General features: G+C 43.2%; 1 protein-coding gene across 1 annotated transcript in view; it reads left to right on the top strand.

Moving 5' to 3' along the window:
• Window positions 1-21,736, top strand: part of cdk18 (cyclin dependent kinase 18) — a 23,098-nt gene extending 1,362 nt beyond the window's left edge. The window contains exons 2-16 of the mRNA XM_068315526.1: window positions 9,135-9,270; window positions 11,443-11,579; window positions 12,909-13,040; window positions 13,265-13,321; window positions 14,200-14,314; window positions 14,684-14,778; window positions 14,858-14,920; window positions 15,687-15,810; window positions 16,773-16,893; window positions 17,162-17,259; window positions 17,348-17,453; window positions 17,915-17,957; window positions 18,069-18,159; window positions 18,460-18,537; window positions 19,234-21,736. Coding sequence (XP_068171627.1) covers window positions 9,153-9,270; window positions 11,443-11,579; window positions 12,909-13,040; window positions 13,265-13,321; window positions 14,200-14,314; window positions 14,684-14,778; window positions 14,858-14,920; window positions 15,687-15,810; window positions 16,773-16,893; window positions 17,162-17,259; window positions 17,348-17,453; window positions 17,915-17,957; window positions 18,069-18,159; window positions 18,460-18,537; window positions 19,234-19,268 — 1,413 coding nt within the window. The 5' untranslated portion in view covers window positions 9,135-9,152 and the 3' untranslated portion in view covers window positions 19,269-21,736. The remainder of the gene's footprint in view (window positions 1-9,134; window positions 9,271-11,442; window positions 11,580-12,908; window positions 13,041-13,264; window positions 13,322-14,199; window positions 14,315-14,683; window positions 14,779-14,857; window positions 14,921-15,686; window positions 15,811-16,772; window positions 16,894-17,161; window positions 17,260-17,347; window positions 17,454-17,914; window positions 17,958-18,068; window positions 18,160-18,459; window positions 18,538-19,233) is intronic.
• The last annotated feature ends 1,980 nt before the right edge of the window (window positions 21,737-23,716 follow it).

Consider the following 23,716-nt stretch of genomic DNA (forward strand, 5'->3'; position numbering starts at 1 on the left):
TTACCGACTCCAGTCGTGACCACGTGTTGCGTTCAAGAGCAGCGTATCATTTAGCTAACGATTGTTTTGTGTGACTGCAGGTTACGTCAGGAAGTCGCAGTAAAGTCTTAACGGATTTGGGAGTCGATCCGCTTTGTAATTATATCAGAGTTGGAGCTATCATTACCGACAATAAAAGCCAAAACCAAACACACGACAGGAAGTGAGCTCCGATCGATGTCTTGCCTGTCTAACGTGGAAACGCACATTTACAAAAACAACCGCTGCTTTCATAAAGTATATAATGGGTTTAATTGGAGGTAGTGTTAGTCTCTCATACTTAATTAATCTCATTCTGCTCCATGTTTTCTTCTTTGTTGGTTCAAACCGCGTCGATCCGGAGACTCTTGTGATGAGTTTGAAGGAGATCAGTTGAAAAGTTCAGACAGACTGACAGAGATTCATTCCAGTACAGCAAAAAAAATATGATAATATCGCAAAAAAACCAAAGATGTTCTCGATTGATATCACGTATATTTTTACAGCTAATCTCTGATCTTGCGTTGCTTTTGTCTTCTATATGTTGGTTGCTTTACCCCTGAGAAAAAACAAACTGAACCCAATTTTTAGGAACCGTTTGGGTTGGTAAAGTTTTGAATGAATGCTTCATTTATGTTGTACATGTGGTGGTAAAACAATGAAAAAGACTAGAGAATAACAAACAAGAGCATTGAGAGTAGACAAAACGACAATAAAAATGGTCAAAACAACGATTCACATGTCCAAAAGGGAGTATGGTGAAGCGTAAGTTTATGTAAACCTACCCTCAACTTCTTAATTAACAATCAATAATCTCTATAGCTATACATAAATATTTACAAAAACAGAAAGATTAGATTAAACAAACATACATATTTACTAAGATATTAAATGGCGTTTAATCTTCTAGGGTCTAATCCCGTGTTTGTGCACATGAGCAGCAGAAAGCAACCAAAGTGTTGCTTCTCGTGCTTCCGTCACTCGCTGCAAACCTTCGCAAAGTCTTTGCACCACCCACCAATAACGCGTGATGCGTTCACACAGCAGAAACATCCAAATTTAAAATTATCCACCCCATCTGAAGCAGCCAAATCTCCATATAGAAGGATGTCGCTCTAGGCGGACGCTGGAGAAACGTGGTGATTATTTTTCAGGCATCCAGGATTTAACAGAATTGTTAACGGTTACATTCAAGGTTTGATTGGCGGACTCGGGGGGGGAAATGCATGTTAGGTTGAACACAAGGGGTCTGAGGTAAGCTGTGAGTCACCGAGCGGCCCCCGTCAGAAGCAGGACCGTAAGCCAAAACTCCAGGCGGTCGCTAACAACCAGTGTCAGAATAATAACACACATAGAATGTGACGTAAAGCAAGCTGGCAAACCAAAAGGTCCAAAAACACTCACGCACATCCCTGACGGTAAACAGAAATTATTTTTATCTGCGCTAGTAAATCTCCTGCAACGAATTCAGCTGGCAGTGTGTGCTATGCAAGTTAAAATTATTTATCAATTAAAGAACTAAAAACCAGTGATGTTCTTTTATTCAAGCCACCCGTCACAGACACGACACTATTCTGCAATTTCCATTTCTAGCCGCAGCATCATCTCCAACCGTTGAAGGCCGACAGCTGAAACCTTGAGCCGATGTGTTTTTCAAAGGGCAAGTGTGTGTTGTGGGAAATAACAGATAAGAGACACGTGGATGCGGATGCTGATGACATGTTTGTATCCAGGGTCCCTCACATATTGGCTCTTCATCCAGCTGCTGCTTGTCCCCGCCCATCGGGACAAGCCTTCGAGACCTAAGGTTCTAAACCTTCCCAACACAAAGTCTTTCCAACAACAGGCAGTGGTGCCTCTAGTATTGACTGTTTTAGAGGGGGAGGGGGGGGGAAACAAGGGTCATATAACAGAAGGACCCCTGCAGTCCAGAAATGTGAGATGTCTTCCTCTAAGCAAAAAGTTCCCCTATCTTTTTCTTATGCGAGCCCTTTTTAGCCTCGCTCATCAATTCCATGCTTCTGGTCACAACAAACAGTCTTCCATCAGACGAGTCGGGTTGAGGATGAGTGTCTGTTGTTGTTTGTTTTCATCTCCTGATGACTTTTTCTATCCTTTTAATTCTGTCTTCCTCTGACCCGGCCTGAACCTTCCTTCTCCCTCGTTCTTATCTCGACAGTTTCTGTGTTTGTTCTTTAAGGGGAAGTCGAATCATCAGCTGAGACATTTTTTTTTATTTGGGTCATGTGGTGCCATATTCCTCCATCCTGCAACGTGACTCATATCTAATGTCAATATGAGGTAGAACTCCATAAAGAGAAGAGATGTTGGAGTATGGCAAAGCTTCGTCCAACAGGAACAGATGCGACGTTTCCTATTTTATCCTAATCTACCTCATCCTATCCTGTCTTATTCTATCCTATCTTATCCTGTCTTATTCTATCCTATCTTATCCTGTCTTCATATCTTGAACTTCTTGAACTTGTAGTCGTCAGCCCAGTTTCCAGCTTCATCCTTCAAACTTTAAACTCTGCATGTTGAAGTAGAAACAATTATTCCAAACATCCCCAAAGTACCTGAGGCGACAACTCGGTACTAATGATAGAGCAGGAGGTTCACTTTTTTTTTTTGACTTTGCTCTCTCTGTCTTTTCTCCCATGATGCCTCCTGCTGTTGATGCTAATTGCTCACTCGTACTTCTTTCTTAGTGACATTTACTCCTACCTTCTGAAAAACACTGATTACAAACACTTAGTGTCCGTTTTGGCTCCATCGTTCTGGTTCTTTATGATGTCATAACTCTGATATCTTATTCTCCTGCTGTAATGAGCTTCCACTGCAGTATATCAGCCCATTATTGATCACTATTATTAACTAATAAATGGTATTTTGTAACCTCAGAAAACATTTCAATTCCTGGATCTATTACTCAAACGGTCTCTATTATCTCACCATTACCCGACGCGACGCCCACTTAGGGCCAATCCCAATTCCCTATAATTATCTTAACCAATAATGTGATGAATGACAAATGTGTGAGGGTTATTCTGCTGCCCCCACCCATCCTGGATAAGCAGAAGGAGGCATATACGGATGAATAGAATTCAGTCGTCTGCATAATTTACACAGAATAATGTCAGAATATATCAAGAAAAGAAAACAAGCAGCACCCCGCGTGGCGTGTTTAGCAAACCGTGGCGATACAATAGACCCGTCTGATGGCGACCCAACACTGTTGTCATTCATTCAGCAGGCCACACTTTACACGGTGGTGGGGGGTCGAAATGCAATCGTACAACGAAAGAATGAGCGAAAAAGACTGCTTTATTGTCGATTTCTTGCGAGCAGCACTTTCCTATGTAGAATACAAAAAGAATACGCAGTCGGATGAGGAACCAAGGACGGCGACGGATAAACAACATTCATGTCGGGCGATTTAACGGCGAGGCTGACGTACGACCGTTTAACGGAGCAAATAAAGCAGTGATTGTTGTCTAGTGAGGCTTGACTCCAAACAGAGGACGGGATGGGAGGAAACAAAAGGTCACCCTTATTATGGCTTCAACACGAGCACCAAAACACGACGAGCAGAGCGTGACATCATATTTATGGCTGCACGCTTTGTGTAACGTGTCAAAGCATCAAGCCAGGATGTGTTAGATCGTTTCACGAGTCATTAGACTCGACGCTCGAGTTCAAGCTCAAGGTCGGTTTGTGTTTGTCTCGGCTTGGCTTCATTCCCTTCTTCTGGTTTCTGTCGTCTCTTAAAAGTGTTTAGTTGATTTTTTTTTTTAGTTTTATTTCATGTGTTCTTAGATTATTGTCTTGTCAGAACTGATTTCTGTGTCTTAACTTGTTTGTGAAATCTAAAATCTGGCTGTAAAACTATCATGACCCTAACCCCGAATCGACATCAAAGCCATTTCAAGATCAGACATCAAAGTCCACATGAGGACATCAAAGACTCAATTTATAGAGAAATGTTATTACAGAAATCTTCACGGCAGGGGTTTGTTTTCAGGGTTTTGTCACCCGCAAAACTGAACGGGAACCTAACATGAAAAGAATCGCAGCAAATGAGGTAACGTGCTTCCACCCCAAAACCGACCTACAGAATAAACCACATGTCAAATTCAAGGCCCGGGGGGCCAAAAGTGGCCCCTCCACATCATTTTATGTCAGATTGTCTAAAAGGAAATGGGTCAAAAGTGTGTTTTGACCAAAAACTACATTACCCACAATGCAGAAGTTAAGCCCATTTTAACTTTGGCAGAAATGTTTTGAACAAAGTTTCAAAACAAACATTACAAATATGTTTGTAACTTGAATAAGTGATAAATTCAGTTATTTAACATTAAGGACTAATTACATTTGTTTTATATTATATTGAGTTACATTTAGTTACATTTATTAGTTACATCTGGCCCTTTGAGGACAGACATTATGCTGATGTGGTCCTTGTGAAAATGAGTGACATCGCTGTTATACACCAATAGAAGAAATAGCGAAACTCACGCCAAACTACGACAATCTCCAAGATGGAACAAGAAGAAACTGCGAATGAATGAATGTTCTCAGATGAGTAGACAGAAAATACAGCATGAATTCAGGTCCTGTTAACATAAGTAACAGATTTCTCCCAACACGTCTATAATGACACCACTGACCCCATTAAACACGTGTGTCGCTGGAACACGGCTGCATAAAGGCAGCTAAAATTGGATTGGCTACACACACCAGCTGTTTGACAGGGATCCTCTCCCAACACTCCAGTTTGTGTGAAGCGGCGCCATCGCCATCGCTCTTCTCCAGGGAAAGTGTGTGTGTGTGTGTGATTGTACAATCAAAGCTGCATTTTCATTTCACAGGATCCAGTGGAGCACACGGTAAAGTAACCCCAGGCCCAAGGTCATTTTTAGCCCGGATCACCCATTACCCACTTTTGCAGCTGCCAAAGACAGATGTGCGAGCGTCTCTTTAGCAAACGCACGCAAACGCGCTGCACGAAACGGATTGGAAATGAGGCGGGGTGTGAGAACGGCGTTGAGGCTTCATGCTAATGGGTTCCTCACGTTGGTTGCATTATCTCTGAAGGATGTACCGCTCTGAGCGGTTTCTCCTTTGTTAAAGGAAGCTTTTCATTTTAATTTTTTTTTAGCCATTCAAGGTAATATTCAGTTGAAACGGCGCTATGCTTATCTCACGTCGCCTTAGCTTGTGCGTAAAGTATAACCAGCAAGTCTTACCTTGAAAGAGCTGAAACACGTTTGTGTCAAAGCTGTTAATTACTTTCTTTATGCAAGACTTTTATTCTAAAGGCAGATGATCTCCATCAGGGAGACTTCATTAACCTTTCATTCTGCGTTTCCTCCACCTCCGAGATCAGGTGGAGCTTTTTCTTTGGATTCATTCATCTATTCGTTTCATCTTAACTAACTTTTAACAAGCACACATTCACCGTCGGCTCGACTGGCAGTCGCTTTGGAGTCCCTGTATTGTATGAAGACAGAAGCGATGAATGCGTGTCATGTTTTGTGACGGCTATGCCCACTGACCTATATAAAACCACGATGCCCATCTGAACGCAGCCCACTTGTTTTCCATCAGCTGGCTCCATTCTGAATGAATACACATCTTTCGTTCGTTTTAACTGGAGCTGACGTGGGTCGGCGACATACGGCTTTCATGCAGAATCAAACTTGCCCTTCTGTCCCCCTGAGGCAACAAACCAAAGGGTCAATATTGAGTTTGCATGGTGCAAGGTGTAGTTCTACGTACATGGCTTATGTCTTGGTTTCTGCAATGATGTTGTCAGATTTCTAGAATTTCTATTGCAGGACAAGTTGAAGACAAGGCTCAGTTTCTGTTCACTAAAAACCAAGATTTTTTTTTCTTTACATTTCAACAAAGCTCTTTTTTTTTATCACCGTTTGCATGGATCTGCAACAATGGCTGAAAAAGCTGCAGTACCCATGCCAGGCCAGTAGTTGGCAGTCTAACATTTATGTCTATGAAGGTGGAACCTCAACAGCGCTGCAACATCACCATTATCAGGAGTTGAGCTTTTGCCCGTTTACGTGGCAACGCTGAGGTATTATTTTTCAAAAGATTACGCCGTCTTCAAAAGCTGCTCTCGTCTGAACCAACGGCTGAAAGGCAGCAGAAGTTCACCTTCTTTTGGGGTGAAACGGTTGTCATGCCAACCAGCCTTGATGAACTCATTTGCATTACAAGCGCCTTACTGCAACAGCAGCATAATCAATCTACTTGATCTAATTGGACGGCGAGAGAACAAAAGATTTTTAGATGTCGTTTCACTTCATCATAAGGAGGTGGTGCGTTCAGGTGAGTCAGGTGACCTTGGTTTGACCAGGTTTGGACACCTACAAACTGTACCCACCCCCCCATGGAGGCGACGCCGTCCTCCACGTGAATTAAGCGTGCCCAATGCACACAATCATGACTGATGAAAGTTGTTCAAAAGGCAGGCCAGAGCAGTAGATCACAGACCGAGGGAGGAGAGAGGTCAATGAGAAGAGAAGCAGACCAATATCAAAAGGATTTGTAGGCCAGTCTCTCTCGCTCCCCCCGAACAAATGACAAAATTACAGCCCATTTACGACCGTCTGAACAGAAACGTCTGTTTTAGCAAAGGTTGTGCGCGATGTCTCTCGCCGGTTCATGAATAGAGACGCGTTTATCTGTAGCTGAAAGGTTTTCAAGTGTTTTTATGAAGAAGAAATGGCTTTCATATCGGCAACGTGGGTTGCATGCTGCACTCTTGGCGGTTGTAAGTGGGCCGTTGAGCGTTCAGGAAGGGGATGCTAGTGCTGGAAACGGCTATGTTTTAGGGGATTTGTCAGTGGTATCGAAGTTTATGGAGAACATCTTTCCCAATTATGGGATATCTTCAAAGGTTATCATGGATATGCAAAGACTTACAGCTGCGAGGGAAGCTTGCAACTGGAATCCCAACACAATAACATTTATTTAAACACACACAAAGAAAAACACGAGTGGAAAGACATCAGAACAGAAGGTTATTTTACATCCTCGACATCACATCGGTCGACGCCGACCTCCTCCGCAGACGGACCACAAACAGCCAAACTGGTAAAAGGACGCGGCGCCGTGACTCATCGTGTTTGTACAGTGTCGGCTGTGGTGTCGATTTGTTCATTTGACCTTCTGGAGGAAAGCGTGCTGGAGCTTCTCCTTCGCTGTGAGCCAACCCTGCTCAGACGAGGAGGAAATCCATCAGCGCCGGGAACGGATCCAGTCAGACTCTGGTTCTTCATCTAGTCTCCTCATATTCACCCGGGCGTCGTCATTTAGACACAAGAATCCGAATCACAAGATTCAAAATTGCCACAAAGAGGTCGGCATTCTTTGGCCCAGAAGGAAAAAAATGATGCAGCAGTGCTAAAGAGTCTCATAATCTGCTGCCGACTCATTTCTAAAGGCTTATCCTTCCTGAAGCAGAAATTCTACCTTTTCTCTGCATTGATCAGGGGATCATTTGCTTCTATTGTTGCCTCCTGAGCATCTTTCTGCTCTCCTCTCCCTTGTTCAATTTATGGAAGCCGCCCACACGTCTTTGATTTGTGAGATTGCCTTTGTTATTTTTCACTCCCAGGCATCGGTGCTCAATTTGACACCTTTTTAAACTGCATGCATATCTTACACCCTTAGAAATTGGAGCACGTACTGAGTTCAGTGCCTCCTTCAAGAGGTTTGGGCCTGCAAAGAATACCTGGTGGTCTTGTGTCCATGGAAATGCGTTGCACCTTTGGGTGGACGGTGTATTGCCGTCCTAGGGCGCATCTCTTGGAACACACCTCCGTGGCGTTGCTAGAGGTGTAAAAAAAGGAACCACAAAAGGTTTGCAGGTGTTGGACTGCAACGCTCCCATCAGATGAACCCGAGCTGGTTGGTTCTTCTTCCTGTAAAACAAACCAAAGTTGTGTTCCTTTTCGTAGATGACCATGGAAAGACTTGAAAGCTTAAAGCTTTCAGTAGGGTCATATTGGAGACTCCCCATCCCTTCTTTCATGGGGGTGAAGGTGCCACAGAAATAAAACGACGGGACGAAAAGTCGTGCGCTATTCTTGTCTATCTTTATCGACTCTTTCACAACACTGGGATGTACTGTACTTGCTGCCACCGCGCCACACTGCCGTGAGAGGTTAAATATCCACATTTCAAGTGATATCGCAGGCGGCACGGGGGGGGGGGTGGTAACTCATAGTATCACAGCACAAAGGTTCCACCTGGCTTTTTATGATCGCCCCCCCATGTCCCCTTGAGTCCGGCTTCCTCCCACAGCGCAATAACCCGTGAATTTATCGGTGAATCAGAGACTCTGAATCGTAGGTGTGAATGTGAGCGTGATTGATTGTTTGTCTTTCTATGGTTGGTCCCTGTGGTGAACTGGCGACTTGCCTCCCTCCCTCTCTCCCAGTGTCAGCTGGGATGGATTCCAGCCTCCCGGCGTCCCTACACAGGATAATAAGCTACAGAAAATGGATGGATGGAAAACAACTTGGCAAACTCGTTGCTTAGAGGACAGCTTGTACCTGCAAATTAGCATTTCTGTTTAGCCTGTATTTGATGATCCTGGTGTAATATCGCCGCTCTCTGATTCCCAAACACAAAAGCGGGGGTATTTAAATGAACCCGTTAACACATTCACTATCTAACACATAACACACACACATGCGTGTGAGTAAAGGAATCCCAGAGATCCAACGACACCGTCGTCAGCGGAGCGGGAAAAAAAGACGACAACAGTGGAAGTAATGCAGAGTGAAATGTGACGGGTAGGCCGGTCGAGGTTGTGTAACCAGAGTCTAATGATCAGATTCGTTCCTGCTGCTTTCTGCCTCATTATGGGATGAAACGGCCGTTTGGTTGAGCGCCGTCCGTTCTGCAGTTCTGTTGAGGCTGGAAACGTTTGAATCGTCTTCACAAAAGTTACTTTGCATGTAAAAAAAAAAAAAAATCATTTTTGTGTTGATGCATGCCTTATTTGTGAATATCAATGTCTGTGTGTGTGTGTGTGTGTGTGTGTGTGTGTGTGTGTGTGTGTGTGTGTGTGTGTGTGTGTGTCCTTGCAGAACCTGCTTCTCAGCACCATGAACAAGATGAAGAATTTCAAAAGGCGTTTCTCCCTGTCGGTTCCTCGTACCGAGACCATCGAGGAGAACGAGTTCACCGAGCAGATAAACCAGCTGAACATCCGACACACTCAGGGTGAGAATGCACTACTATTGTCACTACAGTCTGTTTTAATTAGAGGACATTATAATAAAGTAATGTATTGACTTTCTGAATAATGGCTTTAGGAATGTGGGTTTACCCTCCCATAAAAACATTTCAAACTTAAAGCTTCTTCTTTTCTTTTAATTGGCTTCCTTTGTAGCAGCTCGTGTCTATTAATAGAGCACAAGCAACTGCAATATTGTTCTTGGGTTTAATACCAAATACAAAAGCCCCCCCCCCCCATTCACCACACCAACCCCACCCATCCATGTCTGGAACAAACCCTGCACAGATTAACTGGGGCTTTTCCGGTTATGTCTGGTACCACCATGGGCAACTGAGCCGCAGTGGATCAGCAGGCTTCAAAGGGAAATTAGGGTTATGGCGGGGGGGGTGGGGGGTGGGGGGTAAGAAGGGGTAGATAATGAACTGAATGCATTCAGAATTAGGTTGGTGAGTCTCAGCTTCAGGCGATTATATAGTTTGAAATTAAAGGTAGAAAGGTTACCTCACGCCGACCTGCGATGCTTTCGCCGCCTCTTTGTTTTCCCGTCTTCCTCTCTAATCACCAATGTGGAAAAAGATTCTCCGTCTCCCACTGAGGAATCTGCGGCAACGAGCTGCTGCTGGGACGGAAATCATCCCATTTTTTTTCTAAGATCATTATCGGGAGCGGCGCTGTGGCGCGAAGAGGTTTCACGCGAGCTTCATAAATGTGTTGTTACAGGATCTAGTTAACAGAAAAATTCATTAATGTATTAACTGTGAGGAAGATGTGATATGCAGATATGCAGGAAGGGCACATTCTGCTATCTAGAAATTAAATGCAGTCAGTTTTCAGAAATTTCTCCTTTTAAATATGTGAATAAAATGTCTAAAAATCACACATCTTCACAATATTCCAAAGATTCTTTGCAAATTCCGCGTCTCGCTGGTTTTCCTCCAATTAACGCAACAACAGGATGGATTTTTTTTTAACACTGTGCATCATTTATATTCCACAACAGGCTTGCATCTATTGAATAATTAGCACTGCTAGATCAAACGGGTGTTGTAGCTACGATAAACGTCGAGCAGTTCGGGTCGTTGTTCCTCCCCCTGTGGCCGTTTGGACCATCGGTCGGTTTGAAGCCTGCAGCACTGCAACCGACGCATACATCCGACATCTGACCACCAACAACTTCCACTTCCTGTTTTAAGACAGATGGGTCAAAGGTTGTGCCGTTTACATCAACGTTTGCGTATTTTGTAAGGAAATTTTCACGCGGCACTTCCTCATCGGCGCGGAGATCTGATTCTCTTGTTATCCCTCGTCCCCATGGAATCAGGGAGTTAAAGCACCATATGCTTCAACTCAGGAGGGAACGATTGTTATTCACACGCCTGTCGGGTGTCAATCAAACACGCTACTGCATATCCACTTCACACACACACACACACACACACCAGTGAAAAGGCCAACACTTTCAACAGGACATCAAAACTGCAGCTGAAACGGCACGAGGCGTTCAAACGCTAGTTGGCCGAGCATCAAACACGGGTCCCGTACAATGATGTACGCTAAGGATCAAAGTGTTTCCTCCATACCTCGTTTCCCACCTGGATTCTGTAGGTCTTTAGTTTCCCTGTTTTATGTACAGAAGACAGAAAAAAACCTCCGACCCTCATCCGGATATCACACAACTTCTTAAAACGGCCTTCAGATATCGAGCTTTGAAGATCGGTGATTAGCGCAGACCACAAAGGGATCGTTCCCTCGAATGTTTAGGGATGTGATCCGATTTTAGTTTTCTGATTAAACTAACAATCTTTGCAGCAGCTGTGAGAAAAAACCTCAATAAACCAGAAAACATCAGAGAACGTCCATCGAGAACGTCCCGCCACAAATTTGGTCGTAGCTGCGAGTGTGTACATTCATTATTTGTCATCTCGCAGTAACAGATTGTCCGTGAGCTCTTTTTAACGCACACATTCTGGGCCATCTGGGACACCAGTTGGATCCAGATCAGTTGTGTAATTTGTGTGTAAACACATCCACCAGTAGCAATGAGGTTGGAAACGACACACTAAGCCTTGTCAGAGCTAACTGTTGCTAAACGCGGCTGTGCAGAGATAAATGATCGACGATTCTGATCGGTTCTGATCGTGTCTCTCCTCCCCCAGGCCTGACCCCGGACCGGTTGGGTCCGACGTCTCACGACACCAGTCCGGTGAGCCCTGAACCCACGACGCCCGGGGCTCAGTCTCCGTCCCAACTCAACTACCACAGCAAGGCTCAACACAGAAGGTTCTCCATGGAGGCAAGTAGCAGAGACTCGGAGAGTGGTAGCAGATCGAGTCCCAGTCGAGTGAGGAAGTCAACGAGTTCAGACTAGACTAACTATATAGTTAGCTAGACTTGAGGACTAGAAACTTTTGATATGAAATATTTCAAACTTTCACAGTAGCCTTTCTGACGTTCCTCTACTGTCTTCTCCGATTTTTGGACTCAAAGATTAAGACTTGGGACTCGATTTGACACTTGCTTTGACTTGTGAATAAAGTGTTACTGATGGAGCACTGGGGTGGGAGCGACCGCCTCAGTTCAGTTTGCAATTAAAACCCTCAGAAGTCTCTGACACAGATACCAACAGTGGCACAGGTAGTTCATTCTCCTGTTTGCACTCTTCTTTCCGCGAGTCGTTTCTCCATTTCCACCTCTGCCAGCTTGATGAAATGAGTCACCTCCGACGCTTTTAACCCCTACCCGGGAGCTCCACTCTATCTGGAAATGTCACCGTGGAGCGAGTGTGAATCACTACGACGACACGCAACTCGTTCCAGACGGGCGAGTGAGGCGATGCCAGAGGGAGACGAGTGCCAGGAAAGGACCTGGTGCTGTCGAGACAGAAATAATTGTGTGACAGAAGGAAAGGATGGGAGCATCTGCAATATGACTAGCAATCAACAAAGCTAATACGTGTAAATACAGCTGTCACCAAAGGTAGTGTGGTTAATTAGTGCTGTGTCAATCACTGAGATGATACCGTGTTCTCCTACACGCAACCTTTATCCTACGAAACCAACAAATCAAGAGTTTATTGAGGAAGAAGTTGAACAACTCGCTTTCCGATAAGTCATTTCTCTTTGAATCATTTGATGTTTCTTTCATTCTTTTTCTCTGAATGGATTCCTCTTCTTTCTCCTCGTTATCTTTCAAACTCATCAAACTCGATTTCGTTCCCTTTTAGCTCCTGATGCAGCAGAAAGGAAGATTCCTTCCTAAAATGTGGGAATAAATGGATTTTGGTCCGACTCTGGCCAAACTGTTCTAATGCTTCTTCCTGATTGTTAAAGTGTTAAATGTAGACCGGATATTTTAAATGATAAAAAATGTGCATAGATTGATTCCCATGTATGCACAGAAATACTGATTAATGTAGTAATACAAGCAATCAAACTTCATTAATGCAACGTCTTTTTACTGCAGATTCAAGTGCTTTGCAAGAGGTTAATGAATGTTTTGCGTCTAAAACGAAGCCATTATTTAGAAATTACAATCCATTCACCAAGTTTGATTTGTAACAAAGAGTCCTGCAGTCTGTATATTCTCCGTATATAATCAGGAGTGTTTGTGTTTTCGGCTGTAGGACGTCAGTAAGCGCATGTCGCTGCCCATGGACATCCGCCTGCCTCCGGAGTTCCTCAAGAAATTACAGATGGAGAGTGAAAACTCGCCGCTCTGCCAACCTGTCAGTCGCATGTCTCGACGCGCTTCGCTGGTCAGTCCTCACTGCTGTCTTTTTATTTTAGAATCGCCATAAGCAACCGGGGCCTGGAAAGCCTTGACAGTGGCTGAAAAGGACAGATTTAAATAAGTCAGCTTGGCTTTATTTAAAATTCAAACTCATTTTAGAGTAATTTACAGTTTATAGCAGCTAAGCACAACCAAATATTATTTAGTCAAGGCTTTCCGTTTATCTACCTTTTTTCTTCTCTTCTCTAGTCTGACATTGGATTCGGGAAGCTGGAGACGTACGTCAAGCTTGGCAAACTGGGTGAAGTACGTCGATAACAATTACTCGCTTTGACATTCTAACGCTGTCGGTCAGTCGATGTTGGCGTGACGGCTGCAGCCTCCGAGCAACAACTGGAAGGAGGGTAGAATAGCATCACACGAAAAGTCGAGTATCTCTCCGGTGGATTATATTGACAGCCTGAGCGCCGGCCTTGACACCCGGATGCTTTGTATTACTTCAACTAGAACACAGAGCTTTGTTGATGACCCTGAACAAGATGAACTACATTACACCAATATGTCCCTTTTTTCTGGCTTTAATTAGTGCTTTTCATGCCTCTGTGAGGAACTCAACAAGTCTGCATTCGCACAGATGAGGAGGGATGGTCTTTCAAACGCTCGGTATTTATCTGAGACCACTAATCGCCTCGAGCAGCGAGGAATGATTTGGCGCCCTAATGCGACTGCATTCATCTCAGTCACAAGGCTCAGCAGCAGGAGCAGAGCTGGCTGAAGGGATTCTTCTGTTGTCAGAACCCTTTTTCATCATTTGTTTTCTCCGTCACACAAGATATGTTGCCTTTCCTGCGGCGGTTCGTAAAACGCAGCTACCTGCGTTGCGTTGCTTACAAATGAGGAATGATATTGAGTGAGGAAGATGAGCTACGATGCTAATGAGACAAATGAATGATCACGTCGCGAAGAACTAATCCCATTACGTTGGCGTAACTTTTTTAGATGCTGCTCACGGATGATGTGCGGTGGTGATTCTGAGCTCATCTGGTTCAATTTGGGTTAATGTGCAACAGAGGATGATGATGATGAGGAAGAGGATTAAGTAAACTGAGATGAATGGGAAAACTGACAAATCAGCTAACCAGACTGAGAACATCCAATGAGAGCTGTTTGGTTTGTGTTGGTAGGGGACGTACGCCACGGTGTTCAAAGGGCGAAGCAAACTGACGGAGAACCTGGTGGCGCTAAAGGAGATCCGGCTGGAGCACGACGAGGGAGCGCCCTGCACCGCCATCAGAGAGGGTAAGAACACGTCAGGAGACAGGCAAGGCGGCGCCAAAGTGGTTCAACGAAGCCTCCTAGATCGAATTCTCCAGTTGGTTATGCAGAAGGGAATCAGCTGAGGTATCAGCTGATGTCACCAAGACCACAGCTGAGCCGGAGTTCTCTGGCCTGACTGAACCGATGACATGCTTTCATTCTTTAGGAAATAGATTTCCGTCCAAGGTTCATTGACGCAGTGAAGTCCATTGATGTCCGTTTTATGTCTTTAATGACATTGAACTTATCCGACTGAGTGTTTTTTGGTACTTTAAGTACTCCAGGCACATTCAAACCTCCTGAAGGGAACTACCCAACTCTCAACCCTCGTTCTTCTTCCGTTCCAAACAGTGTCTCTGCTGAAGAACCTGAAGCACGCCAACATCGTCACGCTGCACGACATCATCCACACCGAACGCTGCCTCACTCTGGTGTTTGAGTATCTTGTGAGTCGACGGTTCGGTCTGTTGGGGAAGATGTGAATATGGAAACGTCTGCTAACGTTGTGGCTGTTGTGTCTTCCAGGATAGCGACCTTAAACAGTACTTAGACAACTGCGGGAATCTCATGAGTATGCATAATGTCAAGGTGAGACACCGGCGTGGAAATGACTCAGCGGTATCAAATGGCACTGCTGACTGTACACCTGACAAGGCAGAAGGACTTTGTGTCAATACCAACCCACACGCTGGATTTCATTTCAATTTAGGGCTATAATTTACTTAAAATTGACTTTTTTGAACTTCCCAACGAGATCAATAAAGTTTTGCTTGGTCTCAGGGTAACGTTAACATTGAGAACTCATTTTGCATGGTAATCACGCTGGCCTGGATGTGAAACAAAGACTTGAATTGACATTCCCAAAATAGAGAAGTTCTTTGGAAATCGGGGCACGAATCAAAGAATGGACCAGTTGTCTCACTTTGTGCCTTTCACATATCACCATCATATTAATCACACAAACAAATGAACAAACACTTTTCTGTTAAATCTGGTGAGTTCTGAAAACTAGGAGGTCAGAGGAGGACACTTCCCTTTGGTTAGGTTTATCCAAAGTCCACAAAGATTGTTGTAAACATCTGCATGTTTGCTTTTTAATTGGTTTTTAAAAGTCTTCTACCTTTTCGGTAAAAAGCAACTAAAAAACAGAATATTATTACAAATAAAATGTTTCTTTTGGATTCAGAGATCATATATTTGCAAGAAAAAGCAATATATATATCAGTATAACTGGTATACAAATGAAACAAGCAATGGAATCTGTCAATTGAAAAGTTTGGGAGAGCAGAAGTTCGAAATGAGTTTCTTTTTGAAGTCCCAATCCATCTCTTATCTCCATCATTTCCTCCTGTAGATCTTCATGTTCCAGCTGCTGCGTGGTCTGTCCTACTGTCACAAGAGGAAAATCCTCCACAGGGACCTGAAGCCACAGAACCTCCTCATCAACGACAAGGGCGAGCTGAAGCTGGCCGACTTTGGTGAGCAAAACCAGCGAAACTCACGCAAAACCTATATATGGACAATGCTAATATAGTCGTGAGAGTAAAAAACTCTTTTGAATAAACGAGCATGTTTCCTGTCACGATCGCTTTCCAATTATATTTTACTGCCACTCAGAGATCCTCCGTTCTGATGACTTTAGCACCCTTACTTCCTGTATCCTAGCAACTGTGTCCGTCTCAGAGTTTTGTGCTGGAAGTGGGCAGATAAATCTAGCAGTATTCCCTTAGCATTTTTCATCAGCTTTAACTAAAACAGCATGTGAGCTGATGGAGGGGCCATTCCACTGCACTGACCGGATTTGATTTTTTTCATTCTGAACCCAAAAAAACACTTCAGAGTGAAAATGTTCATTTTTTTTTTTGGTCAAATTCGAGACTTTTTCCTTGTCGGTATGTGAACAGTTTGACAAGTCGTTGGAGTGCTGGAGGTGGGGCAGTCCACCTACTTGGTAAGCAGGGTGATGAATACTCACTAGGTGACAAAAGAGCATCTATGTTCTGTTGCTCCACCTCAGGATCAGGTCCTGACCGCCCATCAATATCGCAGTAGATACCAAAAGGTTTATAGATGCTACAACATCAAGACACGATGAACTTCAACCAGGACATGACACCATTACAAAACCAGAGTCCAGGTCATGGAGGAGACTGACATTGTAGCTGTGGACTGACTAACGATAAGCCTCAGGATGTCATCCGGAGGTTTCGCCGGTTCATTAGGAGTCACATCACTGCAGTAATCACTGCTAATGACGGACACGGTGATTACTGATTATATGAAATACATGCCGGTTGTGTCACCGGAAAACTTCATGGTGGATTTGTTTGTCATTGATAGGATTAGATAATCATTATTCAAAGTTGATATAGAGGACAAAAAGCCTTTTGCTGGAGCATTTTATTGTTATTGTTAAACTGAGTTTTCTTTTGCCTTCCAGGTCTGGCAAGAGCCAAGTCTGTCCCTACCAAGACCTACTCCAATGAGGTGGTGACTCTGTGGTACCGACCCCCTGACGTCCTGCTGGGATCTACGGAATACTCCACACCCATCGACATGTGGTGGGTACTACAATACGGATAACATTCCCTTCCATGTTTTCAGCTGGATAGTAGACGGAAACAGAAGAAAGTTTTGGAGATTTTTGTCGCACAACCTGTCAGGTTGGGATTAGAGATTGACGTTTTTCGTTAGCCTGGTAGGGTGTTTGAGTTTAGATAGTTTATATCCAATCAGATGCTAGGGAAGCCCACACAGCTCTGGCTAACCACCTCCTGAACAAGACTCTAGACTTTCCTGAGCTATTCCGTGTCGCCTCTTGGCCTCCAGGGGCGTGGGCTGTATCCTGTATGAGATGGCGACAGGTCGTCCCATGTTTCCTGGTGCGACGGTGAAGGAGGAGCTACACCTCATCTTTAGGCTCATGGGTAAGACAGCAGCAAGTTATCGTAATATCTCACCAACATGGCTGAAACAAAGCAATGTTTCCTACCACGTTTCCGTCTTTGTCTTCAGGGACTCCTGCAGAGGAGACCTGGCCTGGAATAAGCAGCAACGAAGAGTTCAGGTCGTACCTCTTCCCTCAGTACAGACCTCAAGCGCTCATCAACCACGTCCCGAGGTAAGTCCAACTTCCTGTTTTCAGAGCGCTGTGGTGTTTTTGAGCTAATGTCTTGGTGTAAAAGCTAACACACTGATGCTCAGCAGGTATTAAGTGGACCGTTGTACATGTCACATGTTCCGATACAGCTTTCATGTTTTATTGAGATAAAGACTCCGATCCTTTTATTTCCCTTTTCTATTAAAGAGCCGGTCGATAGCGGACAATGGGTCGGTCGCTGAACAAACATTTTTACATGTGGCAGCAGGAAGCCCACTGGTGCTGTAATGATTGGCCCTGCCATTGTCCCCCGTGGCGCTATCACTGTTACTGGGGCACCTAATGGAACTGAGCCATGTTTGCCGTTATTAAGTAAAGCTGTGGTTGTCGTTATGCAACCAGTCCTCTGTTTTCTGTCCTCTCCGTCTAGTTTAGCCATAAATATGTCCCCCGTGTCTTTACCCCACCCCCACCCCCATCAGGTTAGATACAGAGGGGATTGACTTGCTGTCTGCTCTGCTGCTGGTAAGTCATAAAAGCACCCCCCCAACACACAAACACACACACACACACACACGCACACATCAGTTGGACGTAAGACATTTCTGATGGTCTGCGTTTGTATTCTGATTGCAGTACGACACCAGGAGCAGGATCTCCGCCGAGGCGTCTCTACGACACCCCTACTTCCTAAGTCTGGGAGATACCATACACAATTTGGCAGACAGTAAGACACACACACACACACACACACTGAACACCTTTAAAACCAACCCAATGTATCCAAGGTCAACAGCTGCACATTTGTGTTGGATTCCGACTTTTAGCATGTAGCCTACCCCCGCCCCCCTTTTTTTTTTTGTCGCCCGTTCTCTACACATCTTCTTTGTGTTGTTATTGTTAAATACGAACATCCTTAAATGAGCCATCGTGACATTTTAAGCACCATTAATTATGCATATACCCTAACCCTCCTTGCAAACATTTATTCTTGAGATAATTTCTGTTTTTCTCCCGTTTCTTTCAGCTGCGTCGGTGTTTTCCCTCAGAGAGTTGCAGCTCCAGAAGGACCCGGGTCACCGCAGCTCAGTGTTCCAGCCTTTAGGTCAGTTCTCAAAAAGTTGGATCGGCCCCCGGTTGCATGATTAGGAACACCCGGTGAAGAATATTTTATCTTGCTCACCAAAAGTTGAACGGGTTCTTTCACGGCCCGTCCTTCCAAGCAAGATTCACGAAAATCCATCCTGTGTTTTATATTTTTTGGTGAAATCCTTCCGGCGAGCAAACCGCCAGACAACCACACGGGGGAGAACGCGAAAACCGTCTGGACAGATATAAATACGAGACGCTAACGTTAATTATAGGATGGTTCCTCATTCAGTCGAACCTGCTGGAAAGGGAACAGGATTATAAAGTCCAGCTCCGTTCTATTCCTGACCACAACATCTGAGATGCTGTCTGCAAATGTTCTTCGCTAATTAGCCAAGCTTTGCTTTCCCCCTGACACAAATAAAAATACCACAGAGGGGTTTCTCAAGGCAAGTGAAAACAGAATTCAAGAGATTACTGTCATATTTTATCCTCTAATTAGCTCTTCACATACTTCAGAAAGTTTCACTTTGGAAGAGATGAACTCTTCAAGACCTTTTGGAACTCTAAATTTATGCTAACATGTAGCATCCTGCTTGAAAACTTCAGGAAAGTTTCTCCAGTTTCTCTAAATATACAATCTGATCATCTATTTCTTTTTGGGAAATAATCCAAATTTCTAAATCTTTTTTTTGTGTGTGTGTCTCTTCAGCTCGAGGAAAGAACAGAAGACAAAGCATCTTCTAGAGGTCACAGAGGTCAGCCGAGAGACACGCAGGAAAGACCTTTTCACCTTCAGAAAGACTTTTCAGACCACAAGAAAAAGGCCAACGCAGTTCAGTCCATTCACAAGCATGCTAACCGGCGTGCTAGCGCCTGCATGTACACACAAACGCATGCGCTCTCTCTCTCTCAAATCCGTGGAAACCGATCGTGGAAACATGCAGGGTTTCTGGAAGTGAACTTGTGTTTCGCTTAAAATGACTTTTGAGATGTGCTTTCACACACATACCGTACGTCATGGCACACATTTGCACAATCAGCAGTATGCTGCTATCGCCTAGCTGCACACACAAGAGGTTTATGAGTAGATATATCCTGCTGACGCATTTATTTCAACCCAAAAAACTACTAACAACATAACGCATAATCTCTAGCTTGTATATTAGCCATTTGGAGCGCATCCAGGTATCTAGCTGCCAAGTCGTGACATCGCACAACTTGGGGCTGTGGAGCAGATTTAGGAAATAGTTCCAAAATTGATCAGACATTTACCTTTTTTTTATGTCTATATTTTGTTATTTACAGTCTAAATTGGGATTTTTAATGATTCTAAGGATTTCCAAGGATAAAATTCTGCTTAAATTTACAGTCTCAAAGTTGCGCTTGTGTGCGTTACCTCTCGTCACGTGAAACCAACCCGCTTGAGATCCGACGTCTCCATCGTTGGATGGATTGGCGGCGCAGGCCCGCCTCGCTGCAGTGCCCTTGTGTATTGAGTGTGAGGTGTTGTTCCATACAGTGTTAACGGCTGACCGTCACTCCAAGCTTTTTGAAGTTGCCTTAGAAAAACCGTGCATGACATACTGGCTTGTAAAAGAGTCTATATTTGATCTTGTGTTGCCTATGTGTTAGGAGGTATTTGCTTTGTCTGTGTAAATAACTTATTATAGGATGGTATGTATTTCTTAGTGTCCTATTTGCACAAACCAGAAGTGTCCTCTGAGGCCTGCTTCCTTCCCTTTGTGTCTTATCTTATGTGGTTCCAGGATCCCGAAACAAAACCCAATGGACCAGTGAACTGGGGAGGCATTACTTATAAATGCTTCCTAGTAGCAAACTGTCAGTAGAGTTCACCCCTGACCCTTATATTTTGCACAACTCTATTGCTCCCTTATGTGGGGGCGGCGTTCGACTGTCAGACCACTGTAAGCAGCGTAAGTTAAGTAGAGACTGGGCATTAAAAGGTACATTTTATATAGATCTTCCTTAATCTATTGCCCCTGAGTCCAGAGATTATCCTCATGCACTAGAAAATTCTCCTCAACCCCCCCACCCCACCCACCCCCGGTCATTTCCCACAAAGATGGAAAACTGATGGAAACCAATGACAAGTAGCTGGAGTCACATGCCACAACCGCAACCTGCTTCTGCAGGAACAGGGGCGTTAATGAAATGAATAATTGCCCCGATAGGGCGGTGGGGGGTAACAGCACACCTGGTCAACCTCCACAGGAGGTGTTCCAAACAGAATACGTAGAATGCACTTCTGGTACCCGTTCACACCTCGGCTCAAAACAACTTGCAGCAACTTTAAGCACAAATGCCAACTTCACCTCAGCGACTGGCTCTCAAATGACTAACCAGACTCTCACGTGACCCCCCCCCCCCTCCATTGTGAAATTCCCCAATACATTTCTTGCAAATGTCACCTTATACAGTGCCAAACCTAAAAAAAACAACAAAAAACAACCCTTCACCACATGATTTAATAAAGCAAATAGATGAGTCTTCCATTGGGTGAATGTACTAAAAAATGTCACAGCTGTGTTTAAAAGTTAAAGTAGTGTGGGCTGAGGAGAAGTCAAGGGATTGGGACTAAACAGCTGTTTTGGCCTGAAGAAAACCACCTTTCGGTGATGTTAATTGTGGGGGAAAAAAGGCCTCGGGTTTTGCTAAAACCGTAAGTGTTGCACCGGTCCAGCCTGTAGGGGGCAGTGTTCTGATTTGGGGTCAGGTGAGAGGTCAGATGTAGCAGAGGTAATTAAGGTGAACAAGCAGGAGCCAATGAGACATCAAGATAGCCATAGCGGCACTAGTGAGTAACCAAAGAGTTGTCGGTTCGACCATGAAAATTAGGTTGTGTTCAAGTCCCATGAGCCGAACACGCACAGCTCCAAACTGATGTGAAGAATCAGAGGTGTTAAAGGGTTCCATTTAAATCAAAATGCCACCTGCCTCAAAAACGTGATTGAAAAGGGATGTTGTGAAATCCAACTGCCCCGAACTGTGGAGTTTCTATAGCCCCCGCCTACCCTCCAACCCCAAATCGCCCCCAACAACCCTTCCCTCTGTGGCAGAAGTATTACTGTGTATTTTAATTGTGATAAATGAAGCTATTTTAAACACTGTAATGAAAAATAAATAATATATATGTATTTTAACAGATGTTTTCTTTCTCAGTGAGTTTTTAATGCTGTCAAAAATATAGAGTATTTAAAATAAAGGAGGAAAACGAACCTACAGAAGATGTCTGAATATTTTATAAAAAGATATTAGATTTTGTATGGCGTGGGATATTTTTTGTGTGACTTGTCTAGACTGTCATAAAAATGAGAAAATGAATGTACTGCGGCGGCCAGCGGGCGTGGATTTAACTGAATACATGATTAATGATGAATAAAGAAACAACTGAAATCAAGTCCGGTGTTGTTCCTTTACTGACCGGGAAGTGTCGTTACATCGCTGGACAGGAGAGGGCGCCATCGGTCCGGGCGTGGAATAGAGAATTAATAGGTATTAACATGATGTCATCATCATCATCATCATCGGTCACGTGACCGTCACGGCGATGGTTTTCATTCACAACCATCTTTATTATAACTTTATTATAAGATTTTTATGTGAATGTAATTGGTGAGATTTGCTCATTTTGCTTCGGGAAACTTTTTGAATATTGATGCTCGAATATATAATAATAATAATAATATAATAATAATAATATTAATAGTAATAATAATACATTTATTGGAAAGGTTCGAGAAAGACCAGGCATTTTGCACCCATCCATGCTCTCTCCTACTTAGGGTCCTCTTTAGAAAATAATGACAGTGAATAATAGTTTTGAGCACAAACAAAACAAAATAAAGCTAAAATATTACTAAAGCTAAAATTATGACAACTAGTAATGCGCAAAGGGAGAAGAAACAGGCTCACAGGTTCAGTACCTGACTTCCTCCGTTTAACAGTTGGTAAATTTACTGCTAAAGTTACTGTTAATGTTTAACAGCTGTTTAACTCATGACATGGAATTTGAAAAAAAAAAAAAAAAACTCTTATGAAACGTCTGTGGGAGAAAGATCTCATCTCCATGTGTTATGAAAATTATAATATTTCATTGTCATCCAATGAAGATGCAGAACTTGTACAGCATTCTCTTGTGTTGCAGTGCCACGTTGGTACTTCTGCTTAAGTGCAGGTTTTGAGTTTTTCTTAACTCCCCCGGCAATGTCAACGGATATTCACAGAAACATAAGAAAAACAAACAAACAGAAAGCATGAATAAAACCCTGATGTGACTGTAAAATATTGTTCATGAGGGTGTGATTGTACCTTAACAACAAAAGCATGTAATATCTTGACTGTTGACTCAGTAAAATTTATGGAAATGTTGTTAAAAGCTAATTTAATGTTGTTTTAAAGCTCTGAATTCAGTTGGTGCCATTAGTATAACAGTCAAGGAACAGCTGGTGAAAATACCAACCATTGCTCTGTGCACAAAATCATAAATATTCTTATCTAGCAAATTTATGTCTAATTTTGTCTTAAAAATACATGAATACATGTTTTATTCGTCAAACCTACAGCTTATAGGTTCTTATACAGCTGAATTACATTTAAAATTATTTTGCTTCAGACTTTATCATTAAATTAGGTGTTGTGAACCATTTTCTGCAGTATTATTTAATTTATAAAAGTCAATTTTCCTTTTATTTCTATTATACAATTAAATATATATTTTATTCTTATTCTCGACTTGAATGTTTTTTCTGTATCGTTCTAACAAATTTTCACAACGATATTTTTTTTGTCACTACTTCATGTAGTTTGCTTCTGCTTTTCACATTAAAACAAAACCAGACTCACCTTCCTCTGGCTAAGATTATATGTTCCCCTTCTTTCTTCCTTTCTTTAGATAAAGAATAAATCTTACTCATTGTGATTAATGTGTGCAGACCTAGCGCAAACTATTTCACAAGTAAATTAGTATATCATTTTCTGAAGTGTTACTCAAACAGCATTAACTATAACAATATATTATAGCCAGCAAACACATAAAACACAAAAAGGTCACAGACATTCATGTAGAACAAATATTCTTTGGTTTATCCTGTTTGTTATGACAGCTTTTATTATGAATCACAGCTGAGAACATAATTTTTTTTCTAAACAGGTTAAATGTAAATAGATTTTAT

The sequence above is a fragment of the Antennarius striatus genome, chromosome 5 (genome assembly GCF_040054535.1).
Source record: "Antennarius striatus isolate MH-2024 chromosome 5, ASM4005453v1, whole genome shotgun sequence".
Lineage (NCBI taxonomy): Eukaryota > Metazoa > Chordata > Actinopteri > Lophiiformes > Antennariidae > Antennarius > Antennarius striatus.